The sequence below is a fragment of the Falco punctatus genome (genome assembly GCF_963210335.1).
Source record: "Falco punctatus genome assembly, chromosome: 17".
NCBI classification, from domain to species: domain Eukaryota; kingdom Metazoa; phylum Chordata; class Aves; order Falconiformes; family Falconidae; genus Falco; species Falco punctatus.
This window is the reverse complement of record NC_137597.1, coordinates 8,042,623-8,065,641: the sequence shown is the minus strand read 5'-3', so window position 1 is coordinate 8,065,641 and position 23,019 is coordinate 8,042,623. Positions and strand designations below refer to the sequence as shown.

The following is a 23,019-nucleotide window of genomic DNA, read 5'->3' as shown; positions in this document are numbered from 1 at the left end:
GGTGTGCCTCAGACTGTTTGCAGCAGAAGGTTGTGTAGCACTGACCGGAAGGTGGTAGTATCTATTTAAAAGTGTCTCTTTGTGACCAGTTGTAGGATATTGCTGTGTTAATAAAGATTTCACTCGTGTTGTCCTGGCAACAGAAGTTTTTGGGAGGAGAAGTGCTTAGTAGGAAGTTGCTCTTGCCCAGAGGGAGGTTGCCATGCTGGCTAAAGCACCGTGGCAGAAGCCCAGCAAGGCACGGTGAGGTGTCCCAAGCACCTGGCGCGGGGCAAGGAGGCAGCAAGGAGCGGCGTGACCCAGAGGGCGCCGGGCGCGGCCGTCGGTGCTGGGGCGATGCCGTGGTGCGGCGGGCACACGCCGCCGGCCGCCCCGCCGCGGGCAGCGAGTCGCTGACCCAGCAGCTGGAGGAGACGCAGCACGTTTGCTGCGGGCAGCGAGGGAGCGGCCAGTGCCCAGGGGGCTGTGGCGTGGTGGAAGGGCAGCTCGGTCCCGCGGAGCACTGGAGAGGTGTGGGGCAGCGCTGGGTGCCCCGTCCTGGCGGCGCTCAGGCTGCTCCCAGGCAGCAGAAGCGGGCAGGGAGCAGGCAGGAGGAGGCAGCGCGACGGGCACCCGGGTAGGCGCTGCAGCTCCCAGGTCTCAGACACAGAGCTCTGGGGAGGGTCGCTGCCCTACACAGCCAGGGGGCTGGGCGGCGGGGCGTGCTAGAGGACCCATGTTCCAGGGGAGCCTGGTGCTGCGTCGGGTGCTTGGGTAACTCCTGGGGCTCACGTGGCGTGATGGCTCAAAGTGCTTCAGCAACTAATTAACAGAGAAAATAAATACAGTGGCATGAATCTAAGCATCCTCTATGGCAATGTGGGGCTGAGGGACCTGTGCAGCTTCAGCCCTGGCTCTCTGGTATGCTCATTATATCTGTACTTCTCTGCTCCAGAAGCTGCAAGAAACCATTCTGCTGTATGTAATTTTAATTGCCTGTTACACAATTGCTTCTTTTCCCATGACTGTCAACTATATTCTCTGTTCAAAAGTGTAGCGCTACCATGAGGCATGACCTGTCTGCTGAATTAAAATAAGAATAAAAAAACACTGCAGAAAATAATAATAAAAAATACTTTATTATAAAATACAGTGGCATTCTCAATCTCTATTGCCATTTGCAGCCTGTTGTGTTAGGACCAGTGCAAACAAATCAACAGAACCTGCTGCTTTTCTTACGTTGCCTTTAGCCATTGTAAGTAGTTTGTGCAGTGTTCATGGCAGCAGTCCTGTTTCTCTTGTCTGATGATGTGCCGTCCTCAGCCAGAAGATTTCAGCATTCACTTTATTTGCAAAATTGTGCTGGGGCTGGGATTTGAAACTCTGCACCTGGAGAATGGTGAAGGGGCAGCAATGAAATGGTTAAAAAATTATCTAGGCTGCAGCACGAAACTGAATTTGGTAGGAGGTTCTTCGTCTGGAACCCGCCTGGGCAGTAAACAGCTCTCTGATCTCAGAGGCAATAAGGCATCGGGAGCACTGGCAGGACTGCAGGAGGCTGGTTTCTGGAGGCTGACCGGATACTCCCTGCTCTGGATGCCGAGGAGGGTTTGTAGAGCTGGACCACTGCCTGGCACAGGGTGTCCCTTAGGGTGCTGCCATGCCAGAGGGTGGAACCGGTGTGGATCTGTTAGTGTGACTGAAAAAAACCAAACCCTCTTTTCCTAGTTTGACTTTCTTAGACAGCAGAGGGGGATAGCGGAGAATGCAGTGTGGGAGATGAGTGGTACCAAGGATGACAGCCGTTGTCAGAAGGCAGTCCGCATTGTCACCGAGCTGTGCCAGAAGAAAAGCCTGCCTAGCTTGGACCTGGACACTTGCAGGGAATTCCTCCTGCTGCCTTCCGACCAGAGCCTGATTATCTCCGAGCCAGGTACAGTACTCTGGTCCTGCCTGCTCGAGTGGTGCTTGTGAGTGCCAGCAGCCAGAGGAAGGCAGGAGGACCCTCACAAGGGGAGGGCGATGTTTGCAAGCCCCGTGTTAGACTTGGGGAGACCGGTCTCAGCACGCATCGCTGCGTGGCTGTTTTCCATTACACGTTCCGCTGTCAAGTTTTGGGTGCAAGTACTGCCTCACCTGTTGAGGCGAAACGGTGTAGCCTGATGGGGGTCGCTGCACAGAGGGGACAGGGAGGCTGTTACGTGATGGTGAGGACGTGGTTAATGAGATAAAGTCTCTGTGAAAGTTCCTTATCTAAAAAAAAAAAATGGACCCTTTGTCCTGTAGAAAAAAAGCAGTAAAATGCCTGTTTAAGTAACTGAGATGACAGGAACTGATCACCATTATCCCAGTTTGAGAAAAGGAGGGACTCGCATGGATTTTTGTCCACCAGTCAGGGATCTAAATGTACTTTCATGTATTGGTTTTACTTTCCCTAAGACCTGCCTGAAGCTGTTCCTTGCCAGCTTACAGAGCTAGGGAGACACGCTGGCATGTCAGTGATGAATCAAGAGCGAGCTTACTGCTCTTGGAGCGAAGGAGCATTTCTTTGTTGCAAAGAGGTTGGTTTTCTGTGCACTTCTGCTCACGGCTTCGTGTTCCAGAGAGGTTCTCTTCTGCTGTAACTTCAGAAGACATTGGCAGGGGGAGCTTACATCCCGGGCTCATACACCAAGGAGCAAAAAACAAAATCCTGAGCTTTTTAGCATTATTGATAACGTGCTGTAAGTTGTTTGCATATTAGAACATTTGCACAGAGTGCTTCTTTTAAGGTTTCTGTAGATAATGATCTACCAGCCCAGCCTGATTTTGCAGCATACATCTTCAGAAACTTTCCTCCTCTTCTTCCAAGGACACCTGTGCATAGCCCAGGTAGAGGCAGTAGCCTGTCAATCCCTGTCCAAGTCTTTCTGTGTCATCATCCTTCTGTTTCTTCTGCCTCTCTCTGCTAGCATCTTGCACCGGGATGCGACTGGCACCCAGGGCATGCTGGCAGCTCTCCAGTTTCGCTGGTCTTCTGCCATCTGTCTGCTTCCACCACTGTTTTGCCAGTACGTCCAGCCTGACACCTTCCTTTCACATCCCACTCTACTTGTAACTTAGTTGTCATCTTAAAATGACTTATCCTTATACCTGCTTGTTCTGAAGGCCTCTTACCACTGCTGGTACTGTCCCTATGTGGTGCATCCAGTGCAGCTCTTTCCTCTATAGCAAATAACTTGCTGCATTGCTTCGTAATTTTTTACCTTGGTACCAAAATCAATGTTTTCCTGACTGTGCAGCAGAAGTATCTGTACTGGCCTTGTTCTCTCCACCCTGATATGACTGATTCCCATTTGCTTGTGCAGCCTGTTCAGGACCTCATTTTCAGGTCACCATATGCCTTTAGCATCTCAAGTGTTTGTCTGCTCTGATCTCTGCCCTAAGTGTCAGCCTCTACCCCAGTGCCCCGAGCAAGTCACGCTGGGCTGGCTGGCTGCACCGGCTGCATTAGCAGCTATCGCTGCTGTCTCTGCTCTGCATGGCTGGGCCCATTTTTGTGTCTAGACAGCACAGGCGACACGGCTGAGCCCAATGGATACTAGCATTTCTCAAATGCCTGGCTGTAAAATTGCTCCAGCAAAGGAGAGAAATCTATTTGCATTAAGTGTTAACAAATCTAACAGCTATAGTGGCGAGATACCTTTCCTGTTAGTGTCTGGATGTTTATTTAGTTATCTGCACTTGTGCTTTGTCTGTTTCACACTGAAGACTTACGTTAAGCATATTTGCTGTCGGCTAGCTGGCGTCCTGTGAGCTGGCAAGTCCTTCCTCATAAGGATACACAAATCAAATGTGAGGCTGTGCACAGAGGAGCAGTGATACAGCCTCGAGACAGGCTGCTGTGCCAGTGCAGGCAGGAGGGTCAGCGGAGCCGTGCAGCAGCAGGACTGGGTCCTGCTGAGGTGGACCTGTGCTGGGCAGCACAGCCCTGGCCACTGGGCTACCAAGTTTGCTGGACTAAGATGGGGTCTATTTGGCACCATCATGTGAAAGCAATGGCTTCTCTGCTGGTTTGTCATCTCCTGGGTAAACCCATTAGCAAATGGCTGGATCAGCTTGGTTTGTCAAGTATCGCGATGAAGTCTGTGTCGTCCATGAGCAGGCAGATGAAAGCACTCCCAGGCCTGCTTCTGCACAGCTCTGCTTGCCGTTAAACCCTGAGGGGTGGTTTGTTTTTTACTGATGTTCCATATATTAATGGAGAGCAGTATCTTCTGAGGAGCTGTGGGGTTGCAAAGGAATTAGCCAGGTATTAGTAGCCCTCTTGACCTGCATCTGACAGTGGAAAAAACCTGTGACTATAGAAATATTAATGGATAGTTTATGTAAGAACATGCCAGAGTATGATTTTATGCAGTGATGATGGAGTTTTAACATTTTGGACTGAATGTGGAAAGTGCTACTGTGTGTGAAGCGGATGCTCCCCTACTCTCTGTAGCCCGGGTTATGTAACAGCTGATTCTCCTGCTTAAAGCAGTGAGAGAAATGGAGCTGCAGCATTTCCCCAGGATGCTGTACATTACTGTACATCCAACAAAGGAGCGTCGCAGGCTGCTGCTGCTGGATGGCTGCTGGCTAGTAATCCAGCAGCTAAGTATGTCAGAAAAATAAGGTATTTGGATGAAGAAGGTTTTGGTATCGATGCGTCAGTGGATATGCGAGCATGAGCTTTGCCTGCAGTTTGGCCTGTGGTGGTGCCAGGAACAGAACTGATCTCTTGGCTGTGGGCCCTGAGATCGAGCAAGATGCAGCATCTTTTTGTTGTGCCTATCTAAAATCCTCCCCCGTAGCTCCCTCCATCTGATAGCTCTCTTCCCTGCCAGTCCTCAGCCGTTGTGCAGCAATGCTGTGAGTGTGACTGTGTATGTGGGCATAAGCTCTAGACAGTGGAAATGCCTGTGATACAGGGGCATTTACCACTGCGGTGATGTGCCTTAAATAAATGGATACATCTTTTCTCTGCTCTGGAGGTGCAGTGAGTGCTCTAGGATATAGCTGAGAGAATTTGTGGACAAGCCTTACTGAAGTGCTAAGTACTTGGCTGGCGATGCAGGGGGTGCCAGACCCCACAGGATGGCTGCAAGCCACCCCATGTCACCTGGTCCCTCTGCCCCTGGGAGCAGAGCTGCTTGCTGGAGAGTAACAGGCGTCAGGGTCTTTGGGAAACAGGGTGCCAAATCCTGCTCCCCAGGGCTCGCTACAAGCTACTGCGGTGCAGTGAGCTCTTGCCTGACTGCTCCTGCCCAGGGTGCTCCCAGGGGCATGAAGCCTGTGGTCCTTGCTGCAGGCAGCTCGGCTCCAGCCTGCCAGCACCCCTGGGTACCAGGCATTGTGCCATGCCCTGGGCAGCTCTTGCCACCATGAAGTGTGCTGCATGCTTGTCTGCATGGGCAGGTTGTTGCTCAGTTTGGGCTGAATTGTGTTACTGACTCACTCCCAGCCTTTGCCTGAACGAGGTCCCATCCCATGGGGCTGCGGTGCCAGGTCTGGCCCTGGACAGAGGCTGCCAGCCCATCCTGGGAGGTTGTGCCAAGCAGGGGATGGTACAGATGGTGGGAGCCTGACTCCACAGAGAGATTTAAAAACAAAATGATCATTCTGAAATGAGTGTGCAGAACTGCTGGGGTGTGACTGGAACCTGTGGCTTGTGATGCTTGCTGACCTTAAAGGACAGTACATGGATACAGGAGAAATTTTCACTAGGATCAGAGCACGTCCAGGAGCAAACCCCCAGGTTTGATTCCTAGCTCCAGCACTACTCTGTCGGAACTTTCTTTAGATAACATAAGTGGGGGGGAGGGGTTTGCCTCAGTGTATTATTTGTAAAAAGCTTCACTGGCCTGTAGAGTATGTACAGGATAGAATGGATGATGTGCAGAGGTGTTGCAGGCTTTACCCAGAGAGTTGCTATAGGATTGCATGCACAGCAGTCCCTGTTGGTCTCGGCACAGTTTGTGTCCCCTCCTCAAACCCTTCCTTATGCACTGATTCATCCCAGGAAAATGCTCTAGTGCTTTCCTAGTGCAGGGTGTGAAAGCTGAAGTAAGAGATAGAGAAAGGATAGCTGGGGAAGGTGCAAAACCAGGAGAGACTTCACGGTATTTTCTGTTCCCTAGCACACTGTCAGCTGTCCTTCTGTGCTCTAATCCCACAATAATTCAGAGCACATGTAGAGTTTTGCCCTTTGTATGAACTGTTCTTTTTAAACTTCATGATACAGGCAGTACATCCTGTACAGCACTGAACACTCTCCTGGCACTTCGCAAATACTGTTAAAATGTTAAACCCCCAAGTGTTCTTGCTGCAGGCAGAAAAAGGAGTGAATTTTTGTGCAATAGAAGTTCTTTTCATTGCAGGAATGTTGATGCAGAAAGATCGCTTTTATATGGAGAAATTGCACCCGGAGTATTTTTCTTGGAAAACAATTATTCCTCGATAGGATCATTTGACTAATGGGAAAATTAGTGACATGCCCATTCACTGATATGGCATGCCTACAGCCACTGCCTATGAAATATGGGCAAGTCTTGAATTTACTTACCAGCTGTAATAAGACACTTTTCTGAATCACTGGTCAAGTGCATTTTAAGTCGATACAACAGTAAATATGTTTAAAACCACCCAGGCAAAGCTAATATTAATCACTGAAGCTTATGCTTCCTGAGGCCAGGCATGTGAGGAGCAGCGCCTTGGGGCAAAGATCTTTCTTATCACGGAGTAATGCACTTGCAAAATGGATCTTGCCTTCCTCTGTGAGTCTCTGGTCCACCAGCAGGAAGAGAGCCAGCTAGAGCTGCATGCAGCAGATCTGCTCTTTAGCTCAAGTAAAACAGGTTTGTGCTCTGATGCTGTAGGTGTCGGGTTCAAACCTTGCTACCAGAGGAAGGTTTGCAAAACTGAATTAAAATAAGGTTAAAACCAGCAGTGTACATCCAGGAAAAATGGATTATATAGCCATGTCTAGGGATATGTGTCTCTGCTCATGTATTGTGCGTGGATCTATGACTCTACAGCTATCTCTGGCTATGCACTGCGATGGTCCCAGTAAATAAAATGCACCTATGGAGCTGTGTGTGTGGGGAGTGTTCAGGAGCTTTTCAAGTACCTCTCTGCATAGATGCAGGTTTGCATCTGCCTAATTGCTGTTGGTTGATTCATCCCTGAAGCAGTATAGGGAGGCTGATCATGTTTTAGTTTTTTTTGTGGACCTCGGAGCCTATTCCATTGCAGCTGCAGTAGCCTCATGCATAGTCAGGGATCAGCATCTGAAACTCCATAGAAACAGGCAGCCAGATTGCTGCTGGTGTTAATTGAGTGTGTGAGCAGGCTGAGGACAGTGACCAGGGGCTGAGCTGAGGAGCAGTCACCTCTTGGGTAAGTCCACATTTCTGAAGTTACTTTGTTCGGGTTTTTGCCTTTTTTTTTTTGTAATACAAAGCCTCTTTTCCTTAACAAACATTTTGCTTCAGCCGTTTGTTGTTTGCTGTTGAAACATTTTCTTCTGCTTTCAGGATTGTCCCTACCTTTCACTGAAACCAAGCATGTGCTTTTAGCTGGTTCAAATCAGGGCATAGCCTGACTCTTATCTTCTCCATTGTTTTGTGGGATCCCTCAGAGAAGCTGGTGGATTTGTGTTTGCAGGTGTTTGTTGCTTGACATCTTTGCTTTGCTGAAGTCATACTAGTGTGATGTGCACAGACTGCTGCACATACCATGAATTCACTGATAGTCATATAGCTCCCATGTGTGCATCCATTGTTCAGAGAGGAAAACAGAACCATAACTGGATCTCATGTCTGATACAATTTTCCATTTCATTATCGTTTCAACTACCCTTGTTTTTCTTAACTGTTTCTTCTTCTTCTTCTTACTGTTCATTTCCCAGGTACAATTGCATATTCTTCCTTAGGACCCCAGGTTTCCATGCCACGTTGGTCAGGCAGCTTTTTCTAGCTTTAAGATTTGTTATTTCTTTTTCAGAGATGAAAATGTGTTTTTTTTCTTCTTATCCTTATATTGTAAAATCAGGAAGCTTGTCTGTAACAGCCCTTATTGTTTCAATCCAGTGGGCTCACTAATGTAACAGTCACTTAGGCTGACAGTTGTTTGGGAGATGTGATTTGTCTCTCTGCTATGTATTGTCTTTAATTATACTTGTACATTGCAAAATGGCATCCTAGAGGGACAGAGAAGGGATATTAGGTGTGACTGTATGTTAACTGTATATTTTCCATGTCTGTGGAAAAAAGAAAGTTATCCTGCAGGGTGTCTTGTATATAGTGAAACTGCAGATGCTAATTGAGGCTGCCTTTATATTTAGTTCAGTTTGTTATGCTGTAGCAGGTTACTGTTTGACAACATCACAGAAACTGTGCAGTGAAGACTAAAGGCAGGATGCCAGAAGCTCACAAGCCCTTTCAAAACCATCATTAAGACATACAGTCCCAGAGTATTTGGTTCCATGGAATAATAATTGCCCAGAAATTCTAGCACACCAGTGTTTCTGTTAATGCATTACTCTGATTTTCTATGCACGTTTGTAACTGCTGCACAGAAACACATGTGCTCATGTAACAGCACAGTGTGAGATGAGTAGGGCGAGCACCCCCGTAAATGCATGCTTTCCATACGCAATACTTCATCTCTCGGATAGCTGCGAGCATTGGCTCAGAGTTATTTGCTCAGTTCCAAATCTGGTCTCTGATCAAAATGTTCACGCTAAAAGGGTTCTGAGCTGCATGGTTTGGAGTGATACAAGTCATTGACACAGGGGAAAAGGAATCCTAGAATCCATTTAATAAATCTGTAGGATCAGGCATTCCAGCCTACCCAGGGGGGTGCTGTGCAGTACATTTTAGGGGTTAAAGATCTCTGTCTTTGTTACAAGCTAATGGAAACAGCAGCAGCAGCTAATGACAAGAGCAGAGAGCCATTCAGGGAGGAAATTTCCTGATCATTCAGCAAAGCTTGAACAAAGAAATGCTCTTTTCGTAACCACTGCATTTTAGTGCAGGGTCTCCACCGTACTGAGCAGCCAGTCCCATGCAGGTGGGTGGCTGGTGGATCCCCCCTAGCTGCTCTGCACCCCGCACAGAGCCCGCTTCAAACAACCACTGCCGTTTTGCCAGGCAGGTCAGACTGGTTTTTGTGTGCCAGGGGTTATCAGCATGACAAGTTGAGAGAGAGAGAGAAAGAGGGCATGTCATGGGTTTATATGGTCATACTGGGTCTAGATGTCTTTAATGGGTGACCTGACCTCCCGAGGACATGGACCTGTACACCACCCAGTCTTTGCAGCAGCTGGAGCTGGGGGAGTTCTGGATGAATCCTGCATCTCTTGTGTTGCCTTTCCTGTGGGGCAGGTCCAGGCAATAAGGCTCTCCCAGCATGCTTTCATGTATTCAAGGGGGTCCCTTGCACTGGGGGGCCTTCTGCCCCTGGGACGGAGGGCACTCTGCCAAAGGAAAGCCTTTGGAAGGCTTTCTGGGTCACCTTGTCCCCCACATGGGGCCTTCTGCCCTGTCCTGGCTGAGCTCTGCTTTTTCGGGCTCACAGGCTGTCCCCCCGCATGCCCCTGGATGGTGAGCTGGAGGCTGCCTGCACCCACGTGGGGGTGAGGACCAGCACTGGCGGCAGCGCCCATCCCTGCAGGGGTGCGTGCTGGGATGGGGAGAGACCCTGCTTCTGCTTCTAGCCATGCTTTAGCTTCAGGTCTTTTCAAGGTGGCCTGAATCTAGGTCTTTTTCAACAAAAATGGAGTCAGAGCGAGCCACAGGGAAGCATTTCCCCAAAACTGAATCTCACTTTCGAAAGTGAAGGGCAGGGGGATGGCAGCAGTGTGGCAAGCCTGGACACCGACGTGCTGCTGACCCTGGCCTCTGATGTCTCACAACAGTTGCGGCTTTAACCATATTTTTGCAGCAAAATTTTAAGATCCAGGTCTTTGGTCACCTAAGGGAGATAGCGTGACAGTGAAAAGCTTTTGCTTGTTTCATTTGCATTGCATCTTGAAACACAATTGTATTTCTGCGTCCGTCCCAGAAGTGTCCATATTATAGGGTTTTGCACTCTACCCAGCTCTGCTCAGCTTCAGCAGGTCTGGATGAAGACCTCCCGTCCTGTGTGGAACAGCCTCAGAAAGGCCAAGCCCTGGTGCGTCTTCAGGGCTTGGCCCAGGACCTGCGTGTACGGGGTCACATCATGGGAGGAAGGTGATGCTCAGTGTCAGTTATCTAACCTCAGCCCAGGGACACCGCGTGTGTTCAGCGCTGCCGAGTTGTTTACAGATGTTGCTACAGCGTATTGTGGTAAAGTATCGTGGGATTAGCACACAGCTATGTACTATAATTATATGCAGTATGGCTTACAACAGTTCATTAGATTGTCATCAGTTAGGCATAGAGCAATGACAACTCTTACTGTCTCATTTATAATACTCTAGAGAACAGCTGTTTAAGATGCAAAGCAACCTAAATCACTGGGGAATGTTTCCTTCAGTTTGGAACAATTGGGTTTTTTTCTTATTTTTTGTCACTTTTGAGAACAGAAATGCTGCGTTCCCCTTCTGGTTGCACACGCCAGCAGAAATTTGAGTACCAAACATGCCTCTGATGCAGCCTGGAGGGAAAGTGCAAATTGGCAGGCGGGTCAGTAACCATTGGACACCAACATACCTGGTCTTGAAGCCTTTGATCAGTCTTCTCCGGTCCAGCTGTTCTGCTGGGGCATGGCCATTTTAATGTGCATTAGTTATATTCTCTGGGTATTGGTATGGGCTTCTCTGCACTGTGTATGAAGCCCGTTGTCACTAATGGGCCAGGCAATGGTGGAAGGAGGGACTTTCATGGCCAGGTCCCAGCTGGGAGCCCAGGCTGAGGACAGGTTAGGGACTGTCGTTGGCAGAGCTGATTCCGAGGGGGGTGACACTGCCGGGGACGTCCCTGTGCTGATCTGGCCACCTGCTCCGCTCTGCCCAGCATGAGTTCTGCTGCCACGTCGGCTCTGCAGTGTGACCGACCCTTGCTCAGGGCCCCCGATTGCTCCTGCACGGTGTCCCCTGCAGCGTGCCGGACCTGCGCCTGCCTCTGCATGGCTGGCCAGGGAGGAGAGAGCTGCAGCAGCTCCCGGCCCTGGGGACCACCCGCCATCAGAGACCTCCTCTGCCAAAGCTGTCTGTCCCTGGGCATCCTCTGCAGCTGCCCCGGGCTTGGCTCCCTTCCCACATGGGGGAGCATAAAGAGGAGGGAGGGGGGCTCCCCAGCTGTGCCGGGACCCTTTCGCAAAGAGCTGCTCCAGATGTTGCAGGGGCTTGTGCCACATGGGCAGTGTCACTGCTCTGCCTGTCACTTTTCTAAAAGCCCTGCAGCCAAGGTGATAGGCAGCACGTTAGTCCTGGCTCCAATACTGACCTTGGTGGTTTAATACGTTTTGGCTGGATCTTCCCACATGGATTTGAGATTTTCCTGTTTCTAATCCATTTCCACGATCTGATCTGGGGTTTTAAAGACGTTCAGCTTATGTGGGCTTTCACTGAGCTACCCGTCACCTTCGATCTGAAGGATGGTGAGTAAGGGAAAGGAATGGGCTTTTTCTAAGCTCGAAACTCTGATTTTCTTTCCCCTGTAGAAGGTGGCACTGGATCCACAAGTCCTGCGGCTGGAAATAACTTTTTGTTTTGGCCTGTTGCCTCGAATATGTAAGCCAGGAAAAGGCTGTAGGCAGAGGAGTGCCTGACCTGTGGTGGGTAGTAGGCAAAGCCCCTGGCCACAGTGCGGTGGCATTCCTGGTGTTCCCGGCACTCCCAGCTGTTCCTGGCGATGAACACCGGATTGCAGGCACCTGAGACTCCTTCAACCTGCTTGGTATTGTGGTTGCCACAGTCTAAATGGACAAAGAACCAGGTATATTGTGCCACGGCAATTCAGCAATTCCCGTGGCAATCCCTCTCACCCATAGTTGGCATTGCTGCTCAGCAGAGATTTCGCTGAGCTCTTGTTGTGGGGGCACGGTGTTTCATAGCTGTGTTTTGGCTGTCCAGAGCCTGATATGGTGGAGCCTTCTGTATGTAGCAGGCATGCAGACATCTTTTGCTTGTCAGCTATTCATGATCTTTCACCTTTTTTTGGGGGCAATTAAATCTTTCTCCGTTCTATTTCAGTGAGCAAAGCAGAAGCTCCAGGCTACCAAGGTCTTCTCCTATGTAGCATTCTTTTGCCTGGTGTATTACATATTTTCATATGTATATGGGGTTTTTCTTTTTTTTAATATATACATACATGTGTGTAAAGTACCTCATTGTTGACTCTGCACTTGAAAATCACCTTTGGGTGTTTCCCTCTGAATTACTGTTCAGATTTTCTTCTGCTCTTTTAAGCTCAGCCTGGGGGACTGGTGCACCTCCCTCTCCTGCATCTGAGTGCATTTACCGCCTGCTCCCTTGCTGATAAATGTTCCAACCCATAAACTGAAAAATGCCAGGTAGTAAAGGGTATGATAGCCTCTATTTCCCCCACCTTTCCCCTGTTTAATGCACTTGTGTGATCAGCTCTCCCAGACCATCAAGTGTGAAGGACCCTGGTAAGGGATGGGGTGCCCAGGTGCAGCAAAGATAAGGACAGCAAGCATTGCCCTCCCTGAGGGAGCGAGCAGCTCGCAGCCCTCCCACCGGCGCACCACCTTCCTCCAAGCCAAGACATCGCTGGAGCTTCAGCTGAAGCCTGGATATGTAAGCAAAAATAAGAACAACTCTCTTTTCTTCTTGCAGGCAGTGCACAAGGCAGTTAACTGCTCAGGGGGTGTCTCAGGACCCTGTCTTCTGGCAGCGATGGGCTGCCACAGTCTCCATCACAGCATGGGAAGGGTGGGTCACGTTTGCCTGCTGCACCCATGGCCAGGCTGCTCCTTGCTCCTGTGGCTGGAGTTGCTGGAATAGTTCTTTATTCCATGTGCAAATTTATTGTTTAAATGTTTTCTCCTTAATTATAATTTGAACCGGAGTTTATAAAATTTGTGAATTTGCAGGTACTGTCACTAACAAGCTGATAGCTGGTTTTCAGGACAACAAATTACTCAACTGTTAAAGGAACAAAACTTTGCCTGAAGTTGTCCGTGTCTCATGTTCTAGTTATCCTCCCAGCTACAGAGCCGCGTCCCCTGAAAAATTACAGTAAATGGTGAAAAATCCCTGGCTTTGCTTAACCGAGGAAGTTTTGTCTGGACAGGAGTTATGAGGTTGCTGTTGGCACTTGGACCATAGATCATAGTTGCTTTAAACACTGGATCCCTGCAAGGTCTCCTTATGAAGCAAGTTTCTTCATACTTAACATGCAATAATGAGATGGTTTGAATTTTATACTCTTATATAATTACTCTCAAAATAGCTTCTGATTCATCCTTCCCTTTGAAGCTTATAGTTTGCATTCCAATAAGCTCTTCCATGGCAGGAACCCTGTGGTAGTGGCAAATTAATTTTTAAGAAGTTTTCTTTCTATCTAGCTGATAGAAATGCCGCTTTGGGCATTCATGTCTCTGTCTTCTTGTAATCTGCTACATAGCTGGGTGCGCACAGCAGACGAGGAGCCTCTGTCTGGGTTCCTGTGGAGCCCGTGCTTGCAGGAGGCTGGTGGGAGCTGATAGCACAAGATGCAGTGTCCAAGGGCTGAGGAAGCATGTGAGCAGGGTAAACCTCCTTTGAGCTTCATGCGGGAGGAAGGCTGAGTTTGCAGAGCTTCCAAGAGGGCAGTTCAGAGACTCTGTGACTGTCTCAGAACATCTGCAGCGTTCGTCTCATGAGGATTTCCACCCCTCTGCTGAGTTGTGAGGGGAGTTTGCCATTGAGCTATGTATGACGAACAGTGTGTGAAAGCGCTGTTTGTCTATGAAAACTCTTCCTGCTTTCGCAGCGTGTTCAGTTTGCTTTCATTGCACTGTCTTCTGTGGGATTGCTTGTGGCTGACATAGCGTAACAAAACAAGATATGGGCATGCTTCACAGCAAAAACCAGCTGGAGCCACTGCTTGCCTTCACCTAGAGAAACTGTAAAGCATGCCAGGGTCAAGGGAGTGTGCACAGTGCAGGGATCTCTCATGGTCTCTGCAGATGTTTTGTACCATTGTGGTGCACTGGGCAGTTGAGAGGAATCATCAGTGAATTTTTACTTACATTACGAAGAGGCAAAACCACCCCGCTATCTTTCTTTCTGGATAGGTCGTGGTATCAAATATTTCTGTGACTTCATTTTCCTCTCCCATCCTCTAAGGATGTGGCACTCTCCTTGACTGGGAAACACTGCTGTCCCCCTGCAAGGAAACCTGACAAGCAGCCAGGGTCTGGGCAGGGAGTCAGTAGGAGCAGGCAGAGCCAGAAGTGACAGCTAAGACTTGCTAAGACAGAGGCAATTAGTAAGAAGGCTTGCAATGCTTCCCTCTTGCAGCCATGTTCTCTGCAGCCCTTAGCTGCAGGCTTGGTGAGATATTGCTGCTTGCTGAAGCTGCACTGGGTGAAATGGACAATCTGATCTTTATCATTTGCTCTGTTCCCATTCCCAGCTGTGGCATGTGTGAGGAGGGGATGAGGAGCTGGCTGAGAACCACACGCTGCTGCACTGCAGCTCACCTCTCATCCAACACAGCATTTCACAATTTAGAAGACATCCAGTTTCCTTTTCAAAATTCCTGTTGCAAAGTGCTCTGCCTGCTGCTGCAGCCCTGGCATCTTGCAGAGTTTGCTCGGAGCTATATTCCCATAGGGGCAGTTCCCGCGATCTGCCAGGTTTGGGTTTGGGTTTGGGTTGTGGTGCTGCTGGATGCTGTGCTGCTGCGTTGGTTTAGCATTCGGTTTCTGTTCCATCCAGTCCCTGCTCCTTCCTCTGTGAAGCTTCAGAGCTGAATAGCACGGCTAAATAAACGTGACTACAGCTAGGATTTAATGGAAACCTCTTCCTCTTCCCCTGATGTTGTCCTGTGCTCTCCCCTGCCCCCACCTTGGGCATCTGAGATTCACCAGTTTCTCATGCCCAATTTCCAGCTCTCAGCTAATCAGACTTATGTTGCTGATGCTTCTTAACTGACAGAAAATTAGATCAGTAGTTGGTGGGTGCCTCATGTGGCTCTTTGTAGCCCCAGAGCTGCCTGTCTTCTCCTCCAGCAATAACTCTCGTAGTAATCCGTCATTTGAATGTGTGATCTCTACAAAGCCCTACAGAAACAGAACAATATATTCTCACAGGCACTGTTGCAACAGAAAAACATAGCAAAAATGGACAGAGAAGCCTGGAAATATCTCCTGGCGTGGTATGAGCAATGGTTGATACATTACACTGGAAAACCAGTCCCGCAGCCAGTATCAGCAAGGTTAAGGCATGTCACCATCACCCCATGCCTCTGGGCTCTGCCATCTCCTCTAACTGCTCTTCCAGGAACATTAGCTCTGGCAAGACGTTACATGCTCTGAGTCATGGCTCAGAACACCTGGGGGCTGAAGGAAGCCTAGTGGGGAACAAACCAGCCAGAGCTCTCCCTGGAGCTAAGTTTTTCCAGTGACCACCGGGAAGCTTCCCAGTAAAAGCCCCTCGCAGGGAAGATGTCCATCTGCTCTTGGCAGGATCAGGTTCAAGGCTTTGTCCGGCTCTGCGTGTGATGACGGAGCTGTGGGACCCAACGTGCCGTGGTGGTGGTGCTGCCAGCACCCCACCTCAGCACCAAGTCAGGGCAAGATGCCCTCACTGCTTTGGTGCTTCGGGTGCTCTAGGGCCTGCAGAAACGCATCTGCCCTCTTGCAGGAGCCGGGGGGCTTAGGAAGGGGACCACCAGGTGGTCCTGGTGGCTGGTGTCCACTGCAGCCCAGGCCCCCCAGCATAAGCCTGGCCCACACTGGGCCGCAGCCTATAGTACTTAATTTTTTCAACCCCTTTGAACTTCCACTTCTGGTATTCAAGGTTTAAATCCAACAGGTAGCAGGAATGACTAATAGGTGCTGGAAGCACTGAGAGAGCAATCAAACATATTTTGTTTTCTCTATGGGCAGTGGGTGGAAGGAAAGCTAAATTATGTCTTCAAGATATTAAATATAACTCTTCACATTAAACTCAGAGTTATCCATGAATCTTTTTAATGATAGTGTGAGCTACTTAACAGTAATAAAAGTCAATGTTGCCATAATTAGACCAGTATTGTCTTGCAGTTAACAGACTGTTGTAATCATGGCTTTGTCATATCATTAATCCTTTTCTGTTTGGACTTTGCTAATTATCCCCTTTGGTAACTCAGTTTGGGTATTATGAAGTCATCAGGGACATAAAGCTGAAAGGTAGTTCCACCGTATTCTCTTAATTACTTCCCATCCAAGATGAAACAAAATGGGTAGTTGTACTGATGAGCTGCTTTCTGAGGGCTGGGCACCAGAGCAGGGGAGGGGCTGGATAAACCAAGAAATGACCCCCCTTTCCCAAATCTGCTTTCAGCTTTGCAGTTTTAAATCACTCCACTGTCCCTTTGTCCTGCCCTGGGCCATCTCATCTTTTATTTGAAAGGCAGTAGAAAGTAGTGACCTTCTCAGAATTTGTATTGCTTTGAGCCATTCTGTGAGTTTTTTGTAAGACTCAATAGCAAGGTTTCTAGAAGTTACAAAAACACTAAAAACACAAACCAAGAAGTCAAATCAAAAGAGAAACAAGATAATTTGCTGGTAAAGTTGGTGGGTTTCAGATCATCTCCTTTGTGCTCTTGGCGTCACCATTGCTTGCTGTCGACTTCAGGTCTTTTCTGCAATGAGATTGTTCTGTCAAAGAGCATTTTGCTCCTTGGGTCCTCCACCAAACATTCACAGTCCTGAAATGTGTTTCTGTTTAAATTCTTGAATATGATCTGGTGTCTCAGATTGCCACTGACTTGGGGTGTCCCTGCATGTCCACGTTGTCTTGCTGGGCTTGCCACTGCTCCTGATGGCTCCGGGAGACCGGTGCTGCCCTTTGCCATGGAAAAGGGGCAACCCTGGGCCCCACAGCTCCTGAGCGTCACCCAGCCAGCTTCTCGCCGCCCTCAGCCCCAATTCCTTCGTCCATACCTAACTGCTCCTGCTGAAAAAAAACCAAAGCACAGTGTTGGTTTTGTAACAACTCGGCCAAAGCTGTTGATGCAGTCTCTGAAGTCTCCAATTCATTTTTTTCCCTTATGCCAGACTGCAGGTGTGGGAGATCAGTGTCTCCGTTGACTCAGTTTTAACATTTAATGGTACCTCCTATTGCATAAGTGATGATAAATGATCATTTATCATTAGCATTTCAGGTATGGCTTGCTTTCTCCTGTTTGCCAAAGGAAAGCACAGCAAAGACCATGGTCTGTGGGCCTTCCTGTGCATATGTTTGTGTCTCTCCTGGTGGCAAGTGGCTTTCTGGTTTAGAAAGCTCTGTTTCTCTCTCCATCAGCTGCTGTGATGGGGAATCTGTGGCACAACTCATCAAAAGTTCATTCCTGGCTGAGAGGAGCCTATTGCTGGTTCTCCTGGCAGGGAAAAGCTTTTGGTGAAGGTCTCTGCTTTGCAGCGAAGGACCAGGGCTGCTAGTGGTGGCTGTCAGTGGTCATCATTGGGGCACTGCTGGGGGATGTGATGGTGCCCTGTGTCTGCCTCAGTTCAGGTGCAGATGGAAACATAGGAGGTCACAAATTCACAATTTCTCTTTTGTTTTACATACCGTGCTAAACCTCTTCCTCAGAAAGACCTTCTGAAGTGAGGCAGACCATCCCTGAAGGAGCTGTCTGCGTTCCACTGGGTAAATAACAGCTCGGTGACTTATGCTAAGTGTATCAGCTTGTGCAGGTCAATGTTGATGTCCGGTCCGTGTCTTTGCTGTTGCTTGTTCTCCCCTCCCTCCTTGTTAGTCATGCGAGAGCTTTGTCATTGCTGCTCTGTAGCCAAAAGCAGTTTCCAGCTGAGGGTTCCTTCGGGAAACAGCTCAGTGCTCCCAGGGGGGTGCAAGACTGGAAAATAGCCATATTAATTTGTATTCCACCTCCTCCTTTTAAGCTTTATCCTTCCAAATTACAAGTTGCAATAAAATCCGTTTTCCAGCATGGCAGTTTCTCCTGAGTCTCTCGTGGGCCCTGGGCTAGGATGAGGTGCCAGCACCGAGTCAGAGAGGAGCAGGGTGGGGGATGGCTGAAGCTGCTCTGCACTCCTATGGCCTCACTCCCCTGGTGACAGGGCAACAAACAACTCGCTGGTATTTTCTTAGAGAACAGAACAGAAAGAGAGTCCTTGTACTTTTCCTCAGACGGGCTGTTTCCCAGCCTGGCGGGGCCGGTGGCACCGTGCGCGGAGGGGCGGCCGGCGGGCTGGCTGGGCCCGCGTGCCCGTGAAGCCGGTGTCAGCTGCGGCCCCGCGGTACTGCCGCATGCGCTGCCCTCCTCGCTCTCCACCCCGGCAGCCTCGGCTCCAGGCGTTGCGTGTGGTGGGACAATATAAACCGACAAGCTGAGGTGCCCTTTGGGTTTGTTCTGCCTCTGGCGAAGCCTTTGGGGACGGGGCCTTACCTCCGTCCATGCCAGCAATATCCAAGCAACCTTGGCCCTGGGGTATCTTCTGTTAGACGAGGAGTTACCTTGGGTTTACAGTTTCTTGTAAGTTGAAGGACATTTAAAGCGTAACATTTTGAATACTAGGAATGTTTTTAAAAAGTAACTGGTATTTTCAAATTCATAAGAGAAAACTCATTAAATCAATTAAGGTCAGCTCTGTCCAACTGATATTTAAATTTAATAAGTCACGAAAATTCTTGGGGAATTCAATGTCATCTTCAGAGAAACCAATACCCTTCTCAGGCAGATGCTTAAAAAATGTCTGTAAAATCCTGATCCTTTCTACTTGTACTTTATGTGAGCTGTCAGAGGAAAGAGTAGGAGGTCATGCATAAAAGTATCTGTGAATCCTGTCAAATACATTACGAATGCCAGCTCAGCAAGAAGTGACATGAACTAAGATCTTTCTCAACCTGGCAATAGGTTTTCAGGGGGGATAACTGATTATTTCTGATCTTTTCTGTTAATGAGTCTGGTGTGCTGGCAGTCATGCATGCTACATCACTTCTCAGAACAGGCAGAAGTAGCTTAACAGAAACTTCTGCCACAGAACAGCTCCCGGCAGCGATGGGTTCTGCATTGCCACTGTTTCCTTTGCAACAACACAGACATATTTGCCAGAAGTCCGGGTTCTTGTTTTCTTGTGAAACCGTTTGACGGAGTTTCCTGGGCACAATTCCAACACTTAACTGAAGGTATGGGAAAGTGGTACCTCTGTGCGCTCCACTGCAGTGAGGATACATTTAGCCAAATCTCTGAGGAAGCTCCACCACTGACTTGTTCAAAGCAATCCCATTTATTATTGAGTAAGATGGGGCCTATTTATTCACCCCAGTAGTGATTTGTAGTTCCACCTTGGAGCTGCAGCTGCAGCAGAAAATAAATGTCTGACCTGTACAGGAGGCTGGAGAGGGAGAGGAAAAGTTGCAAAAACCTGTGGATGGCTTCTCTTCTTCCCTTCTGTACCTGTGGGCAGCCTCCAGCCCTTCCTTTCGAGTTGGAGAAACTGAGGGCAGTCAGGAAGCTTTTACCTCAAGCTCTTAGTGAATTTGCTAAGCTAGGTAATTTTGTGGAAAAACACTGCTTTTCCTCTGGGATATCCAAAACAACATATGGTTTCCCAGGTGTTCAGCAGAACTGTTCTGGTGTAGATGTGGCAATTTGCATCTGGTGCTTCCTTGAGATTTCACTTATAAGAACTGATGTGAAAATCCTAAATATATAGTTGCTGTTGTATTCCCAGCTAGCATGTTAGCAAAGTTTGACAGTATAAATGGGTTCCTGAATACTTTGCTGTTACGATTCATCAATGGTGGTTGGGGTTTTGTTAAGTTTCTCAAGATTTTTTTAATTCAGCTGTTTTGTCAAGGTAAAAATTTAATCTTTCCTCACATTTCCTCACATAGATTTTTCTCAGCCTCAAATATTAAATGTCTTATTACAGCTGTATGAAAGTAAACTATATCAACGAAAGGAAACAGAAGGTATTCTGGCTTCTGTTTAAGGTAAAGCATATGTGGGGGATCACACTGACAGCAGCTATGAGGACGCACAGGTGCGAGTTTCCCAGTTTTATCTCCTAAGAGCTAAACTTCCTGGTAAAGGTGGATTTTGTGGGAGATGGTTGTTTTAAATGCAGTTTTTGAGTGAGTCTAGCATTTCTTAGCACTCATGGAGGCGAGGAAGTGTTTTCTGTAAGTACATTTACACACAACCTAGAGAGGTGCTGTCAGCTCATGTGGACAAAATCCATACCCACAGCCATGAACTTCACTTTTAAGCAGCTTTGCCAAAGGGCAGGCTGGTGTGGCCGTGCCGAGGGAGGCCGTGCAGGCCCCAGGAGCAGGAGCAGACCTGGCTGCGGGGATGCTATCCCACGCCTCCCAGCCGGCGTGGGCTGCGTGCTGAGGAGCGGGGCTCAGCCCCGTTTAGGAGCCAGCCCTGTGCTGCAGGTGTCCTGCGAGTCCCCAGCCACACATGAAGCACTTGCTTTCCAGCAGCTACACCTGGTCCTGCCTCCCTTTGGTTAATTTTACAAGAGGCTTACTCACTGGGAGTCACTTTAGCTGTGACTCCTTACGCAAGTCTGAAATACGCAAGGCACGAGCCCTGATCCTCTGCTCTCGGGTAGGGGATTAAGGAGCTGCTGCCTGTTTCATGTGACAGCACAACATGTTTATGGTCCAAGCATACACGTAAACGCAGGCGAGTGAGCGGCAATGGTTATCCTGCATAAACTTTTGGAGTGTTGGATAGTTTTTTGCCTGTCATTCTGTCCTGGCTTGCACTTAGGTAATTTAAGGAGTATGGCTTTACAGGGCACTGCAAGGAAAACAGCAGGCAATCAAAGAATTGCCTGTGAACTTAGCAATCTGTGATGGCAGGCTTAACTCCAGAGCAAAACCTGCCTTCATCTTCTGGGACAGGATTTCTTTGTGATTCTGAACTCTTGGTATTTTAGTTTGGGTGGGAATACTGTAAGAAAGGAACTAAAAAGAGCTAATGTTTTTTCTTTTTGAAGTGCTGTGAATCATTTCACAGTCTAGATCGTGTGTGTGTATATATATAAATACACACGCATCTATATATATGTCTCTATATCTATATATATCTCTCTTCCTTTTTTCCTGATCCTTCAGCCGTAGGTATGGGAGCTCTTTCCTCTCCAGAAAAAGATTGAAATATGCTGAAATACATAGCTTATGAGGCAAAAGTGACTCAGAGAATCAGAGAACATACACAGCTTCTGTGCTATTCAGAATAACGAATAATGTGTAGTACTTTGTGTACAGCCTTTTTCTATATTTAGTTTCACTGCATCATCAGCTTGTGATATTTTTTTTTTTTTTTGTATTGGTGTTTACTTTTTGTTCCCTATGGGCACATCTGGACAAGATATGAGCTTGGTTAGCACAACAACAATCTGCTTCCAGGATCATGGTAGATAGATTATTTATTTTTTAATATACAGTGTCTGAACACCTGTGGTATGAAGCAAAAAAGTAGTTTCTGTCGGTACTGGAGCTTGTTTCTATCATACAGTTCTGCAATTCTTCTCAATTTCAGACTCAGAAGCTTGCCAATGCCACAAAACAAATCAAGGATGATATTTTATAGCCAGTCTAAGCATCACAGTGTAAAACTTCATAGCTCTGGCCATCTGGAGACATGCATTTCTACCCAGATGTGTCTGGGGCAGGAAGTGGTCCTGAATCTGTCAGGGGATGCTCACTCAAGTTTGACTCTTGCTTGCAGAACTTGCTAGGAGTTCTCCTTTAGTCATGATTTAAGTCAGTTTGGACCATTTCTTCCCTTTACTTATGGTTTTCTCTATCTTTCTTTTCTTTTCTCCTTTTCTGTTCCCACCCCCTCCCTATCGCTGTCACCTTCTCTGCCCCTGTAGAGCTCTCCATCAGCCTCCTTGCAGTGATAGTTATTGTGTGTGGACTGGCCCTGGTGGCACTTTTTCTGTTTCTCTTTTGGAAGCTGTGCTGGGTTCCCTGGAGGAACAAGGCCATTCCTTCTAACCTGGCCATCTTGCAGAGCGAGGCAGGCTGCAATAAGGAGAACATGGCAGACAAGCTCAAGGACACGGGTGCCCTAAGTTTCCTGGAGGCAGCAGTGAAGATCAGCCACACATCACCAGACATCCCGGCGGAGGTCCAGACGTCCATGAAAGATCACATCATGCGCCGCACGCGGATCCAGAGGCAGACAACGGAGCCTGCATCTTCTACCAGGTGAGCAGGAGCGAGGCCGTGCTCCACCAGGATGCTGTGCCCTGCAGTGGCTGGCAGGGTGGGAGCAGCGCTTAACGCAGCCTCAGGTTCAGATACCCTTGCTGTCTGTATTCGGTGTCTTTGCTAAAGAAAGCACTCCCACCTCCGTGCTGGGTTACTTTCCAGAGACTGGTCATTAACCAATTAATGTGTTAAGACTGGCTTACTGTGGGCGCTTTTAAAAAAATTAAGGATTCAAGGCCTATTACTGTGACTTGACCTCATTGTGTCAAGGCATCAGTATGCTTTGGCCACTTTATTTTTCTACCAACATGAAAGGCAGGCTGAAGTATCAATGATGGTATGCTGTCAGCCAGAATTAGACCTTTCTGCCCTCTCTTGTTGTTGTGGCTCCTAGCAGAAACAATTAGATAAGCAGAATTGACGTCTCGCTCACTGCACAAGCTTAGAACCAGCTGCGCTCCGCACTGGTGCTTGGTGCGTGTCTCTGTCTCAGCCAGGGACAGAGATGTCAACATCATACTCAGTAAATTGGGGAAAGGCTGTACGAACCCCGGGACACCTTCTCTGCAAGAATACCGAGAAATATGGTGCCTCTTCCTTGACACAGAATGCCGTGAAACTGGGACGGGAAAGGGTGATGGCAGGGGCCTGGCTGCACCCCAGCACTTCTGCTTGCTTTGCTG

The 23,019-nt window shown here is 48.4% G+C and overlaps 1 protein-coding gene across 1 annotated transcript in view; it reads left to right on the top strand.

The window, feature by feature from the left end:
- The first annotated feature begins 382 nt into the window (after positions 1-382).
- SYT6 (synaptotagmin 6) overlaps positions 383-23,019 on the top strand; it is a 40,040-nt gene continuing 17,403 nt past the window's right edge. The window contains exons 1-2 of the mRNA XM_080367842.1: positions 383-1,912; positions 21,997-22,333. Of these exons, the coding sequence (XP_080223968.1) occupies positions 1,759-1,912; positions 21,997-22,333 (491 nt within the window). The 5' untranslated portion in view covers positions 383-1,758. The remainder of the gene's footprint in view (positions 1,913-21,996; positions 22,334-23,019) is intronic.